The sequence below is a fragment of the Polypterus senegalus genome, chromosome 4, assembly GCF_016835505.1.
Source record: "Polypterus senegalus isolate Bchr_013 chromosome 4, ASM1683550v1, whole genome shotgun sequence".
NCBI lineage: Eukaryota > Metazoa > Chordata > Cladistia > Polypteriformes > Polypteridae > Polypterus > Polypterus senegalus.
Window position 1 is genome coordinate 88,105,725 of NC_053157.1, and position 16,001 is coordinate 88,121,725.

At 38.2% G+C, this 16,001-nt stretch overlaps 1 protein-coding gene across 18 annotated transcripts in view; it reads left to right on the top strand.

Annotated features, from left to right (window-relative positions):
* LOC120527501 (sorbin and SH3 domain-containing protein 2-like) overlaps positions 1–16,001 on the top strand; it is a 416,285-nt gene that overhangs the window by 295,591 nt on the left and 104,693 nt on the right. For 12 of the 18 annotated variants that reach the window (XM_039750968.1, XM_039750969.1, XM_039750973.1 and 9 more), the window contains 3 exons: positions 1,594–1,783; positions 6,569–6,683; positions 11,818–11,901. In XM_039750968.1, the coding sequence (XP_039606902.1) occupies positions 1,594–1,783; positions 6,569–6,683; positions 11,818–11,901 (389 nt within the window). The remainder of the gene's footprint in view (positions 1–1,593; positions 1,784–6,568; positions 6,684–11,817; positions 11,902–16,001) is intronic. The other 6 variants (XM_039750972.1, XM_039750978.1, XM_039750985.1 and 3 more) reach the window with 1 other exon arrangement.

A 16,001-nucleotide genomic window follows, 5' to 3' on the forward strand; every position in this document is an offset into this window, starting at 1 on the left:
TAAAATGAATGGAAATATTAGCATGATCAATATGTACTGATTGTTGCCTTGTTTTACTGGTTAAAGTATAATATCAGCTAATGTAGGTTATTTTGTAGGCTATAGTAGATGCAATTAATTAAACAACATCATATCATTTCTACTCTGGGGGAGGTCTAAGTGAGGTATAAGGATTCGAGTGATTCCACTCTGTGTCATCTGTTCTTTAGCTGCTCAGAGATGGATAGAACCTGCACTGTACTATTTCAGGTCAGATATCCCTCAGGGACAGGGCTGACCCACTGACATTCTGTTTCCCTCTCAGATCTGTACCTCTACAGCCTCTTTTATGGGTAGACTTGGATTCCCAAACATTAACATACAGTAGTAATTTTATAGTGTGTGTATCATTTTCTTCTGGACGTTCCGCTGTACTGCACAATGTGACCTTTTTTTTAATTGTCAATGTGTGAACACAGCAGCACTGACGTGCAATCTCATAAAGTGTGCCGATCATGTTTGTCTACAAAGTTAGCATGCCACAGAAATAAAACTCATTCACTCCACTTGTATGACTGGTTTGATTTTAACTGTTCTTATGTTATTCTCTGCACTTTGAGGAGCTAGTGTATATAGGGAACAGTATGTACAAAAATACATGAGTGATTGTGTCCCTTAGTGATTCAATATGGTACATGGCATTTTATATTCCAATATGTGTTGATTCCGTATTATAAAGGACAGACGGTGCGAATTAAGTTCATTATCAAGAAACACCATAGGAAACAATCAAGCTCCACTGACCCCCTACTATTATTAACAGATTTGGATTCATTTGGGGCTGCTTCATTAACATCATGTCAAGCATGGTCAAATTAACGCATTTAGGGGTTACATTAAAAAACTGGTCAATGACAATTAATCAGCAGTGCAAAATTAACCTGTTTAAGTGAAGGCAGTAACATGGAGGGCAGATTATTATTATTATTAGTATAACTGCCACACTTAAGTAAGCTTGAGGTTTTGAAAACAGGTAGAGACATGAGGTTACAGTGTAGAAGCTTCAATTTGTACCAGTTGTTGTTTGGAGCATCTGATATTATGCCATAGACATGTGTTAGTGTGTTTACCAAGAGACTTTGGCAAAACGTTTGTTGAAAATAACTGTTGAAATGAAACCTATAAGTACCATCCCTGTAGATACCTAACATTTTTGACCTATAATATTGAGGTGAACTATCATCCATTTTCTTTTTATCAGTTTCTCATCCAGCTATCAATGTGATGTTTTTCACAAGGGGTATTATTTAAAACAGATTGCTTGTGATTATTATTAAAGATTATGTAAACACTTAAAGTTCATTCTGGCTATTAGTGCAGACCTGTCACTCCGAGATTAGTAAATGGTACTGGCGATTGTCTATTGAACATCTGTCTGTCCAAGACAACAGTAACATTTATAAAACAATTTTCTTAGGAATGAACATTCTGAAATACATGGAACATAATATTAAAGTGTTTAATATTAAATATATTCTTTTTGTCTATTTTTTAATGTTAACAATAGAAAGCAAAACCCAGTGAAAACATTTTCATGATTTTCTTCTATTTCAGATTCTTATAATCCATCAGATCCTGTACAGGCACATCCAGCACCCAAGACTCACACATACCGACCATTATCAAAATGTACCTCAGATAATGGTCCTTCTTCATTTAAGGATTCTTCACCTGTGCCTCCACCGCCTCCGCCCATGCCATCCCTCTTACAACTAAGACCTCGGGAGAAAGCAACATCTGAACCGTAAGTTTTATATTAAGTATAAATTACACAAGAAATCATCAAAGTAGCACAGGAGCTCTTGATTTGTTTACAAATTTAAAGATTAAATATTTGGTTAGAGTACATTTTACCTTAAAGTAAAGCCTATAAAGAGAATTAAATGCACTGTCATGTGATGTCCATCATCAATGCTTTTGCTTCATATGCTATTTATCTCTGGCCATGCCACCCAGTTGGAGTTGCTCGGCAAATGTAATTACTTAGTCATCACCTTAGGCAGCGGTCCATAAGTTCAGTCTTAGACATTGTCCTCTCAAGTTACCACTTTCTTTGGAAGCAAATTTTCATTCCAATGAATTTCTTCTGGGGTGGAACGGTGGTACAATGGTAGCGCTGCTGCCTCGCTGTTAGGAGACCCGGGTTCGCTTCCCGGGTCCTCCCTGCGTGGAGTTTGCATGTTCTCCCCGTGTCTGCATGGGTTTCCTCCCACCGTCCAAAGACATGCAGGTTATTCTAGGTGCAGGTGATTCTACATTGTCCCTAATGTGTGTGGGTGTGTGTGTCCTGTGGTGGGTTGGCACCCTGCCCGGGATTGGTTCCTGCCTTGCGCCCTGTGTTGGCTGGGATTGGCTCCAGCAGACCCCCGTGACCCTGTGTTCGGATTCAACGGGTTGGAATATGGATGGATGAATTTCTTGTTTTACTTGATCTCCCACATTAATTAAGCAAGCTGTTACCTCCCAGTTTGTGGATTTTTGGATCAATTCCATAATCACAAACTGGTCATGCTACATTTTACTGAAAGAAGCAGAGATTTTGATGCATAAAAGGTCTTTTTTGCATTTTAGGATTTTCTTCTTTTTAATTTTTGGGTCATTTATGCCATTATTACATATAAGTAGGTAACACTAAAAAAGCTAGCTGCCCTTTAGTAGTTTGTGTCACTCATCCTGTTAATTAGGTGTGAACATTCCACAGATAAATTAAAAAGAAAAAGAACAGAGTCAAATATTTAAAGATATGGCAAACAATGCAAATATTTCTTAATTTCTTTTAAACATAAATTTAACACTAGTGTACTTTTCTGAATGCAAAATAAGATTATTAAAAAGTAAAGCTAATTAAATAGTGAGATCAAGTAAATATAAAAATGACTGAGAAACTGATGGGAGTAAAAACAGCAGTGCTGAACTTGTAAACCATTTGTCTTTTCATATTTCTTTTAGTATCTCTCAGATCTCAGATATTCAGACTTTCATTTTTAAGATTTGTTGTATTTTTCCAGTAGTTTGGATATTTTGTGCAGAGTTAAATGATTGTGATTTTGCCCACAGTTGCTTGGTGTGCCTTAGGTCCGTTGGCTATTTTTTTTTAAAGCATGTTCATGTGCTGTTCTTATTGCCTGCTTCTTAGACACCTACTGTAACTGATCAGTAGGTAATGTAGCAAATATTGTTTGACTTCAAGCTTGTTTAAGCTTCCAAAAAACATATCAAGACTTGCAGTCTTTTCAGAACAGCATTATCATTATCATTATTACTGGTGTAATGACCATTTTCAAAGTTTACCCAGGTTATCCACTTGCCCCAAATATTTTTCCTCAATGTTTTTAGTCCTGGGCATTCTTTAAGGTAAAACACAATCTTTTCATATCCTGTGAAACCATCTCCAAAAACATTTTATTTTTTACCTTCTTAGCCTCTTTCCCTTAACCTCCATATTGATGCAACATTTCATTCAGTTATTCTCTGATTTTTGTTCCACATGACCAAACTACTCAAAATTAATACCTATCCACTTTATTCCAAGTCTTTCTCTAAACTCAGCATTCATCTTCCTCTCATTCCTCACTACACATCTATCTGATCATTCTCATCATCATTCTTTCCAGCTTTGCCAGTTGCTCACCTTTTGGCCATATTGTACTACCATAAAGCGTAGTTTTTCACAAAGATTTTATAAACAGAATGAGGAACAACTCCTGACATTTATTTCATGTACCTGTCATTCTCTCTATCATTCTTTTGTCCGCGCCTATGTCTGCAGCCCTACTTTTTCCAAAAAAACTCAATTGCTGACACCTGAATTTACACTACCTTTTGCACTACTACATATTTTCTGCACCTCTTCCGACAAACCATTCATTAGATCAAGTTTCTTCCAGCACATACACTAAGTCCATGCATCCAACTCTTCCACATCTCCTTTTGCTTTGCCTAGAACCATCATCTTTCTGGCATGTGCCTTAATGTTTTTCACCTTTGAACTAAAAGTCTATTCTGTTGTCATGACCACCATAGTCACACTTCTTTATACAATGACATTACCACAAGCACCAACTATTTATAAAAAACTAATTTTCTCATTGCCCATCTCACCCTGTCAAAAGACTTTTCCTTATCTACAAATGCATAATGCAGTTTCTTATCTTTCACCTGATGATTTCCATGAATTTGTCTGACAACAAAAATTGTGTTTTGTTATCTTTCACTTGATCCCTGATTTGTTTTCTCTAGCCATCCAAAAGCTTGATTGATATGATCCACACTTCAATGAATCACATTTTCCTTTGTATACTGGAAAGAACAAGCTTCTTTTCTACTGTTCAGGATATCTCCCTTCACAAACAATCTTGTCTATCAATCTTTCAACTCCAGGACCTTCAGCTGGCTTCAACACTTTCAACTCCACTCCAGTTGGGCCTACTGCTCAACCTGTGTTCATCTTTTTCAGTGCTTTTGCAGCCTTATTTTTCAAAGATTAATTGCCCAGTCTTTTTATTTTCCCATTCATTTCCCTCATTCAATAGTTTCTCATTGCACTTTTTCCTGTTATCTGCATTACTATCTCAATTCTTCCTTCAGCATTTTTCAAGCAATTTACACCTACTCTGTGCTGTCTTTCTTTTTCCATCTGCTTTGTGGTCCTAAACGCATTCAGTTTTCCTTCCTCATTCTGTAGGTCATTTGCAAACTCCAGTCTCTTAGGTTCTTGTGCCCTTGCTCCTGCTTTTCTAGCATTTTACTTTGCCCTATCACCTCTTGCTTTAGTATCTCATCTTCTCCTCAACATTTTATTACCATTTCCCTTGTGTCTTTATAGCTCTTTTGTTCAAACACAGACTTCTCCTGTAGTTTTCAAACAGATATTCTTCATCATTTATCACTTGCCAGCTACACCAGATGATTCTGAAAACCTCATTCATCTCTGCTGCCAATGTGCAGCAAATTTATTTCTCCTACTTCCAGACCTTGGTACTTGCTTATTACTTTACTTCATGTCTGTAAATAAAAGATCTTCCTGCAACGAAGTGATATTGTGATGCACAACTTTCTCCACTTATCACGTTCACATTTTTCACCATGTCCAGATCAATCTTCCTCATTAACAGATAGTCTGTGTTGCTGCTTACACCACCATTGTGTGCTTCTTACGCACATCCATTTCCATCACATCACCAAACTCCAGGTGCCTTTTAACATCAATATTCTGGAACCAAAGCTCAAGCGCTATGGATCTCCTCATATCATCTACACTGTCTCCAACCTGCCCATTCAAGTTGCCTCCCATTTTAATTACATTCCAATGAGACATGCAGTCAGCTTCTTCCAGAACTAATCTTTCTGCTTATCACTTCATGGGGTATATGCTGAGACAATATTCATCAATTGTTTAACAAAAATCACATTGTCATTTGGTGACAAGGGTTGATGAGATGAAGCACGATGACCATTCTCATTCACTACTCACACGACGGGCAGGCTCAATTCAGTCCATACATCCATATAGGTGTGGTAATGGGGAGAAAACAATAATCCACAGACAGTGATATTGCTGATAAGACAGACGGGTAAACGTAGACCATACTCCAGCCTTCAACCTCCCCTTTGTCTAGCTGGGTTTCCTTTAGAGTTCCTGCTGTCCAATCTTCTCCCCAGCAGCCAACCAGCAGTGCTCCATGCTCATTTTTCCTTTTGACCTCCACCACTTCGTCTGCTCATTTTTCAGCATTGTCATCACTACTCCTCTTCCAGAAAACTTGTATCTTCCACTATACCCACTAAGCATTTTTGCACCTTTAATTTTCTACCTAGCCTTGTGTACACATCTACACTCTTTCTCCAGCACTTATACTATTCTACTTAATGTTCCCTTCATACTCCCAATATTCCAAGTCACAATCCTTATATTCTTTTCTTTATACATTTTACTCAACACCTCTTCTTCATCTTCCCTGCCACCAACTGGCCTCCATCAGGAGTAATATCATCATAATTTAGATTTCCCATTTGTGTTTTGGCCGCATTCCCCCATTTTCTGTTATAAATGGGCAGACAGGGGTGTCCACAGGGTGCTATGGACTGTACCCTGCCAATGCTTTATAACTCTCATCTGTGCATCTCATCTTTAAGGGGATATTGGATCAGATTTTTTTAAATGGTGGATTCCCTTCCAGATGCCAACTTTTAGTAACCTTTTACAACATGCAAGATGGATGGTGACTTTATTCTAACCCCAGGTCACATGGGAAGGGTTGGGTGGGGCAGTTCACATTAGTGCAGATCTGCAGAGAGCTTGTCAATGATCTTGGTCGTTCCACTGTTGCTGAATGAGAATGAGTCTACAATTATTTTCCTCCTCATGTCTTTAAGCATTTGTAAATTAAAAAAAAACCTCAGTGCATCTACCTTCACCTGGTTTGTTGACATCAAACTACTCACATTGGTACTGCTATTAGAAGTGGAATGGCTTATTAGTGGGAATAAGCTATTTACATTTTCTTTTTATTTTACATTTGTAAATAAGGAATGAATGGGGACCTCCAGACAGAAAAGTAGATACTCGAAAATACAGAGCTGAACCTCGAAGCATCTTTGAATATGAACCAGGAAAATCGTCCATCTTAGAACACGAGAGGCCGGTAAGAGCTGTTGGTGGTCCTGTATATTACTGTGTTTTTATAAGGCCAAATGCTTTGCCTGTATTTATCTAAATTTTAAACTATGTTTTTGATTAGCCTTAAATATTGTTCATTGTGGTGTTCTAATTTTCCATATTGTTAGGTTTTTGTCTTTATATTCTTATTTTGAAATTAGTTATTTAATTATTTTAGAAGCTACATTCAGAGTAACAATCCATACGACAAGTGTTTTACAAATATCAAGTATCTGAACATGGAAATATATAGCAGAGTGAGAGTTAATTTAGAAATGGGAAATTTGTGTTTATATGACACACACTTGATGACGTTGAACCTCAATGAAATGCAGTTAAAGGCTTTGTTGGTACTATTGGACAGGATAGATTTAGTTTAATGGTACAATTTTAAGTTAGTAGCCCAATCTTTTTTGTTGTCTCTGCATTAATTCTGCAACAGGAGACTAAAGGCATTTATGATAGTCTGGACTAAAGTAAACCTGTGCTTGCTTTCTTAACTTGAACTTTGACATTTCCTTATAATTGCGCAGCAGCTGCTCTGTAACCTATTAGAATAAGCCTCCTATTATCCATTTCCTTTGCACACAGTTTTTGTATTTCTGCAATTCCAGGTGATGTTCGGCTTCTCTTTCTATGTAGTGCACTTCTAGGGGTGGAAATCCCTGTGGTATACAGCCTGTGTCATCTGCATTTAAATTGATGATCTCTACTTTTAATAGTCATTTGAGTTATTGGTAATATGGTGATGTTTGCTTAGTGCATGTATTTCTGATTTGTTTAATTTTGTTGTGTATCTTTATAGATTGTCTACAGATTTTACTCTCCATACAGTGTGAAAGAGTACTTGGCACATAGTTTCTTGATGATGAGGCCATATAAATAACTGGAACCTGTATTTTTGGTTCCAATAATTTTCCTGTACCCTAAATCAATGCATCTATTAGGTTAACTCTCTCTGTTAAAAAAGACAAAATCAGATATTTAGATTATACATCTTGCATAAATATTGTCTCACCTCCAGTGTTTCACAACATCCATGTTATCTTATTGCTGTTTATGCATTTGTTCAACATTTCAGTAAAAATGAATATGCTGTGCATCTGCTATAACAATATTTAATAACTGTACTTCACAAATTTAAGTAAAAAATTAACATAGTCTGCATCTATTAAAATAATATTTAAATACTGTATTTTGCCAGCTACAACAGCCATCTTAGAATCTGAAAGTAAATTGTGTTTGGTTCATCTATACCTTCATTTATTTTCCCAACATGCTCTTCCTGATCAGTGTTGTTGGGAGCAGTAAGATAATTCAGTATCCAAACACACATACTGCACGAATGGTGGCACAAATAGAGCCTTTGTACTACTTAATGTTTCATGAAATATTTTATTTTTGACAAAGGGGACTACAGTGGATAAGGCTGTTAACTCATATTTCCAGAGCCTCAGTTTTTATTTTAAGTCCATCCATGGTCTTTTGTCAATATGGAATTGCTGTAGGTCTCTGAGTATATGTGAATCAGTACATAAGTGAATCAAGCAATGAACTGGTAGCCTATCTTAAGTTAGTTCTGAATACCCTCAGTCCTAGGATACGTTTGAGCCCATTGTGGATTCAGAAAGTGCATGAGCTTATAATGAAAACCCATCCATCCATTATCCAACCTGCTATATCCTAACACAGGGTCACGGATCCAATCCCAGCCAGCATAGGGCGCAAGGCAGGAAACAAACCCCGGGCAGTGCGCCAGCCCACCACAGGGCACACACACAGCACACACCCACACACCAAGCACACGCTAGGGACAATTTAGGATTGCCAGTGCACCTAACCTGCATGTCTTTGGACTGTGGGAAAAAACCAGAGAACCCAGAGGAAACCCACGCAGACATGGGGAGTCTCCTAACTGTGAGGCAGCAGCGCTACCCACTGCACCACCGTGCCGCCCTATAATGAAAATGAGAAGTGTAAATTACCATTAGCCAGATTTTTCGAACATATATGTAATTTAAGTAATTAGGGAATCTACTACAGAGCCATATAATAACAAAATCTCTGTGTTTGAATACTGTTAAACACTCTTTAATATATTTTCTGTGTTGTATAACCCTTTCAAAATGATCAACTAGCTGTTAAACATTGACTGAAGTACAGTGAGAGTCTTTCCACCATATTAGAGGTTTGATGGGATTTCTTAGATCAGGCATGTCAAACATGCGGCCCGCATGACAGATCCTAGTTAGCACTAAACTTGTACAAAATGATTACTATCATTTGTGATTGAATCATTCTGCATCTTCGGTGCTACTTATTTACTTTTCTTACTTCCGCCTTCTGACAAAGCGTGTTTTCCCATGGTATTACGGTACTGGAAACGTCATCTGCCAGTATAGTTACAGCTGCATCGTCAGCTCCTTGAAACCCTGGGCATGACACTGGCCGCGAGCCTTGACCAAAGTTAATGAGCCGCGACGTTGCTACTGAAATGCTAGGCTGCAGCAGCCTGACAGGCTACACTACTGGCTGGGATGCTGAGAACTGACCCTCACGAGTACTAATAGCTTGCATATTTTCACGTTTTTTTGCTCTAGTTTTATGTAATTTTGTGCTAGTACTGTAACAAACAGTTAGTGCAGAGTACAGCTGAAGATCTGAAGTGGACACGAGAAGTTGGTGAGTTTATTAACAAATTTTTTTGATTTTGAGTTTGTGAAATTAGTGTAGGTCAGGGGGCTTTTTGCATATCGTCTTATTTTACAATATTAACTTTGCGCTGTTTACGTCACCATACTCTTACAACGTTGAGAATGTGCCTGAGAATATCCAAATGGAATTAATTGATCTTCAGTCAGATGCTATTCTGAAGGCCAAATACAACAAAGTTGGTGTGCCAGGCTTGTATGCTTACCTGCCACCCTCGTATGTGCAGATCCATAAGTTGGCATCGAGAGTACTGTCTATGTTCGGAAGCACTTACCTTTGTGAGGAATTGTTTTCGTTAATGAAAGCTACCAAAACCCCGCATTGCTCAAGACTTACTGTCCCTCATAAAAGTTTCAGCTGCAAGCCTGTTATTGACGAACTGGTTACTAACAATAGATGCCAAGTGTCGGGACAAAAAAAATAGATCTCAGACTGTAAGACTCCTTATAGAAAGACCTACTGTAGTTAAGAGGCTAAGACTCTAATTGTACACTGTTACGGAGATTGTATTGAAATAAATTGCTTTTCTTTAAACTTTAAGTGTTACATTTTTTAAAGTTTTCAGTATTGGAAAGAAAGCTACAGTAACTTTGTATAATAGTATAATAGTATTTGTTACAGTGCGGCCCGCTGATGCATGTATGGCAGTCGAAGCAGCCCACTAATGGTAGTGAGTTTGATCTGTCTTAGATCATAGCAAGTGGAATTAGACCTTCAAAGATGTTTATATATCTGCAAGAAATGCAAGTAGTGCCATTAGAAATAACACAAAATGGTTATTTCTTTGACTACAACAAGTAGCGAGTCCCTGTGTAGATGTACTACTAACCAGGAATCAAGCATGTGAACGTTTCTTTTTTTAGTATTCAGTGGTAACGGTTTCTTCCTTTTAGCCAATATGTGTAAATTGTTCACAGCTCTTCTGTTGTATGTATGACACTTGCAGCATTAATAATGAATTACACATTTTCACATTGTGCCACTACTCTGTCATTCATGCTGAACTAGCTGCCCTGTCTCACAACTGTGTGAATATCAAACGAAAATAAGGTTCTGAATTTGATGAAAGCCGTCGCGTATAACATAAGTGATTGTAGAGGATCTAGCACCATTTTTTTAGTTGTATTCTGTAGAACATTTATACTATATGAATGGAGTGGATTATTTCTTTAAAATCTGTATAGTAATGTTCTGTTATTTCTTCTGAAGTATGTTATTAGTTTTGTAATGGAAAGACAGACAGACAAGGCCTGCCTCATGCAGAATGAAACTTTGGGGCAAAAATAAAACTAGAACTTTTGCAGGAGATTAAAAAAATGGATGGCCTTTGTCATCCTTATTTCTGTGCATAGCACTGACTCTGGAACTACGATAAGACGTTTTTGTACTGTATTGTTGCCCAGTGTTTGAGGCCCACGTGTGGATTTGGGGATATGCACAACACAAACTTCCAACTATGTACCATAATGTTTTATCTGCAGATGAGTGTGTGGCATCAATATCACTAAGAGTTGTAGACAAATACTTTCACTGACGTTTGAAATTTTGTGTTTTGTGTAGCCAATCAGGCATCACTAGGATTAATAACCTGCCCGATCTGAATCCCAGGGGTGGCTCATTTTTGGATTTGTGTGCTAGTATTGTATTATCCATAATGAACTTTATGCTTAAACATAACGTTCCTCATAAGCCTTCCTGATAGTATAGTACCTTGAATTAAAGGTTAATGATTGTTGTTATAAGTTTTATACAAGACTGAAGACTGGCTATTAACTAAACATAACTTGGTAAGACAAGACAGACCCGGAAGACTGATCAGGCTTACTGACCCAGAGGCCCTAGCCTCTCTGTATTAGGAAGTGAAATGGAGGACAGGACCTTGAGTGATTTTTTGCCTGTGAAACCTCGCCTACCATGTATATATGGACATAAGCAGTGTGGGAGGATGTCAAATTAAAGAAAATGAGCTTCTATACAGAACTGCACATCTGACTGAGGGGTGGCATCAGACTATGAAAGCAGAAGCTTTAATGGGTGGCTGGTGTTGAGATCTCTGTAGGTGGGTGAAATTTGGTGTTAGCATAAAAATGATCTCACATTGGTTCTTGCAAACCATGTGACAAGTATGGAAACATAGGCATGGTGTTACCCAATGAGGGTCACAGTGGCAAGTTGCTGTTTTTAAATGTTTTTTAAATAAAATAAAGTAAATAAATTAAAATAAATATCATTAGAGATGATGTCTTTCATAATATTTTTGATATCACTGAAAATCATAAAAAAAAATGTTTTTGTGTTTTTTTCGTCTGATTTTTAAATTTCATTCCTCATTCATTGGAAAATATTTAGCATATTTAATGAATTCAGCATCTCCTCTTCCTTCCTTTTTCTCATCACTTCTGCTCTAGATGTATGGCATAAACCCAGATGAAATAGATTTAGAAAATGAACCCTGGTATAAGTTCTTTTCTGAGCTGGAATTTGGACGTCCGGTAAGTGAGGCCAATGGATATTTCAAGAACCTAAAATAAGCCCAACCGTTCTAAAGCCAACAATCAATCTGCCTTGCTTTCCCCTTCATCTTGAGGTAGAGGTTTTCTAGCATGTTGTGTCTGTGCACTTTGATGTAGATCTTTTAGTATTCTTTATAATCGCCAAGACACTAGCTTGTCATGGATCTCTGTACGCTGAAGGAATATTGCACTATGTCTGGCTGGTGAGTGAGCACTGTGAACAAAAGCAACTTTACTGATTTGACTTGAAATATTATCACTAACGCCCAAGGGACTTCAATCTGTATAATAATAAACTTTATTTACACAAAACAAATGTTTAACTTGCATAACCAACGCAAGCCTCCCAGCTGAACATCAGTCAATTTTTTTTGCAGTATGATTTTTTTCTGAAATTGTGTGGTGTGAAATGCATTTTGTTAAGCACGTTTCAACTTTTTACACTTTTTATTTTAATATCAGTGTAATCTAAGCTCTCTTTTTAATATATAAACATTTAGATTACAAAAAATGATCACATTAGTTTATGGAAAGACCTTTGTTTGCAATTAACAGAGTAAATATGTCTCTACCTAACAACAAACCCATTTGAGAAAAAATTCTAACTTACTGAGGACCAGTCTGGTTCTCTCAAGTCAAAAACAGTTTTAAAGATTAAAAATTATTTAAAAAATACATTTGTGAGGGGTGTCTGATGTAAAGTGAGCCTACCTGGGAAAGAAGTGTAATTGAGCCCGCTTCGTCTTGATTATGAGTCAGCGGATTTTACCGTTGCACCACCCAAGTGTTCGTATCAGCATCGTACCCTAACCCGATTTATTTTTCTTCGGTAAAATTCTTGAATAAAAGTGCACTTGTTTTGTTATATGTGTACTTTTTGTAAGAGTGTATACATTTTATGTGAAAATTTTGTCATTAGTAGTATAACATGAAAAAAGTTTCTGTTTTAACTAAGTGTTACACATTTCTTCCATTTCCTGTCATTGTACATTTACATAGATTGTTGTAGACAAAGAAGACACATGAAATGTGTGTGTTCCAAATAACAATACTGTACATTATTTACCACATACAACTCCATGCATCTCACACCCAGATAAACAAGACTTGAGCTGGGAGAACTTTTTGTCTGAGTTGAGCTGCGGCATTGTTGGGGGTGAAATAGCAGGCTGCTTGCTGTTTGTGCAGATCGACACATTTGCAAAACAAAAGACACTAATGGAGAGGTGCCAAGGAATTTTAAGGTGGCCCGGGATTGCAAGTTTATTCGTAGGCTTCAGGGATTTTAGTGTTAAATAAAATTTCATGTACTTGATGTTACTTCTTTATAGGTAGGCTCACTTCCCATCAGACACTCCAAATAGTCTTAATCCAGCATACATTTATCAGATTAAATAAACAAATAAATAAACTTGCCTAGCTTCATAAGTGAACGCCCTATCTGCCAGTTGTAATGGCTTGTGCACCAAATCAATTATCTCTCCCTCTTACCTCCCTGTCACAGTTTCTCCCTCAGTAACATAACCCTGTTTAACTCTCCCTCATACCAGTGAGCTTTCTTCCCTACTCAGTCAGGCCTCAACCCATCACAGTTTCAAATTACCTTCATAGAGTAATTTATGGTTCAATGGAAAGAATGCGTGTGAGAGTGTGCCATATACTGTAGTTGTCTAGCACCCCAGCTACTGGTGTGTCCCTTTGATCTTGAACTGGATAACTGGGTTAGAAAATGAATGGGCAAAATGGTTCACACTTTTCTTGCAGGGGACAAGGGCTGCCACCAAATTTTGGTATGGAGGTTTTCTGGCTTTCTGCCAACCTGTCATCTCCACTTTACTTGCAGAAGGAAGTCAGGAATCTCCAGCTGTTTCTGTGTTTCTTGCCCTCCCTGGATGTTTCTTCAACTTCCAATCGTACCACACTCCTTTTCTTGCACCAGTGATTTCTGTGATTTGACTTTAGGACTCCAGTCTCTAGGACATGGTCTACAATCCCCTAGCCACCCTTTTCTTCCCACATTGATATACAGCACTGGTGTGACAGTATCTCCCAAACTGAAGTTTTCAGTGAACTTTTCTACTGTGTTTTCCCACCTTAGTGGCATCTAGTCCCCTGCCAACTGCATTCTAGCAGGGAAATGTTTTGTAGTGTAATAAGTGAATACTGCTTTCAGACATTACTTAAATGAACTGAAGCAAAGGTTGACAATCCCAGTTTAATGAATAAATGGAACTACATTTAACCGTAGATCAAAAGATAAATAGTACTGATTACATGGAGGTTCAAATGCATTCTCAATTTTACAGTTGTAACCTGTGACAGATTGGGACTGTATCGCTCCCTTGAACCCCTGTCCACGACTGCAGACACCAGGTAAAAGTCCAATAATTGACTTTATTTAAATGCCACAGTGCACAAAGCACCCTCTCCTCCACTATATTCATAAACCAAACAATCCTCCGACTCCCAGACGCGTTGCCACCCTTCCACCCAGCTCAGCTTGCCGTCTGGGAGCTCCCAGAGTCCTTTTATCCTCCCTGACCCGGAAGTGTTTCCAATCCCCAGTCCACGTGATTCTTTATCACTTCCGGGTCAGGTACAAGTCCTTCTTCTCACCCCGGAAGCACATCGCTCTTCCTTTGACGCACTTCTGGGTTATAGGGCACAAATGAGTCTTCGGTCCTCCCTGCAGCTCCCTCTTGCGGCCCCTGTGGTATCCAGCAGGGTCGTGTATAAAAACTACATAGTCCATGACTCCCTGCTGGTCTTCAGGACACTTCCATATTGCAGGGAGGGCTCCATCTGGCGGCCTGGGGGTATTGGTCAGAATAACAAGCTGGCCAAAGACCACAAACCCTAAGAATAGAGGTGAAGGTTTACAGTGGTGTAGCCAAGGAGCATCTGTGGTGGTGACATGACCAGCATGTCTTAGGTGCTGTGCTCCTGGTCATTGTTCTCTTACTCTACATCACATATTTTAATGGCGGTCTTTGATACCAGCTAGCTCATCTTCCCATTCTCACATTCTTACTTGTTTAATTATTAAATCCATTTTCAAAACCAGTATAGGATTTTATACAGAAAAATATATGAGGGATGTCATCCCATTGCAGGACACTGTCATGCACACACTCCTGCGTGTTCACCCATCCATCTTTTTAGCCTGCTTAATTATTTCAAGGTCAAAGGGAACAGAGACTATCCCCCTTGCATTGGGTGCTGTCACAACAAACTCTTACACATTGACAATGGCACAGAAGCAAATACATAGCAGAGGAACAGCATGTGGCACAAAGCTATAGCATGAAAAGTAACAGAAGAAAACCATAAAGCTTACAAAAGCTACTTAACTAGTTTCTAAATAAGCATTAAAACACCACAGTGCAGAAAAGAAAATAGAATAGATGACAACTCAGATCAACAATGTAAAAAACACGAATGCTCATCCACTAAATATGCTAAAAAATAAATGAGTAAAATAATGTACAAACACACACAAATGATAATAAAACTCAAGAAGTCAAACTTTGAAAAACAAGGAGTCTAGCATAAAAAAACAGAAGATCTAAAAATTTAGCCATGTGTCAAGGTATCCCTTTACAGTATGCAAACATTGCAGCAAAACACACATGACCATGTTCCAGTGTTGTCAAACATGGTCACTTTCTCATTTCATATGGCCAAGCCCCCAAGATGTAGCTTCCATCTTAGCCACCTGAAAACAATGGGTAATTGCCAGCAAACAGAATAAAAAGAAGTCAAACACAAAGAGGAGCACACAAAACACCATCAGAAGTCTAAAGAACCTGATAGGCATACGTTGGAAACCAACCCTAGATAGTTTTCTAGTCCACTGCAGGGCTTGCTTACACATGCACATGCACACACACTCAAATGGGTCCATGGCGGCTCCAGTCACACTCAAGTTTACTCAAGTAACTTTACAGAGCATATTGTGTGGTTGGCATCTTCACTTACTCAGCAGTCACCTGAATGGAAGGATAAGATTTTAAAAAGGAAGGCCTCATGCAAAAGGGTGTCTTTAGTGGTGTGTCATCCATCCTCTTTGAAAACCTCTG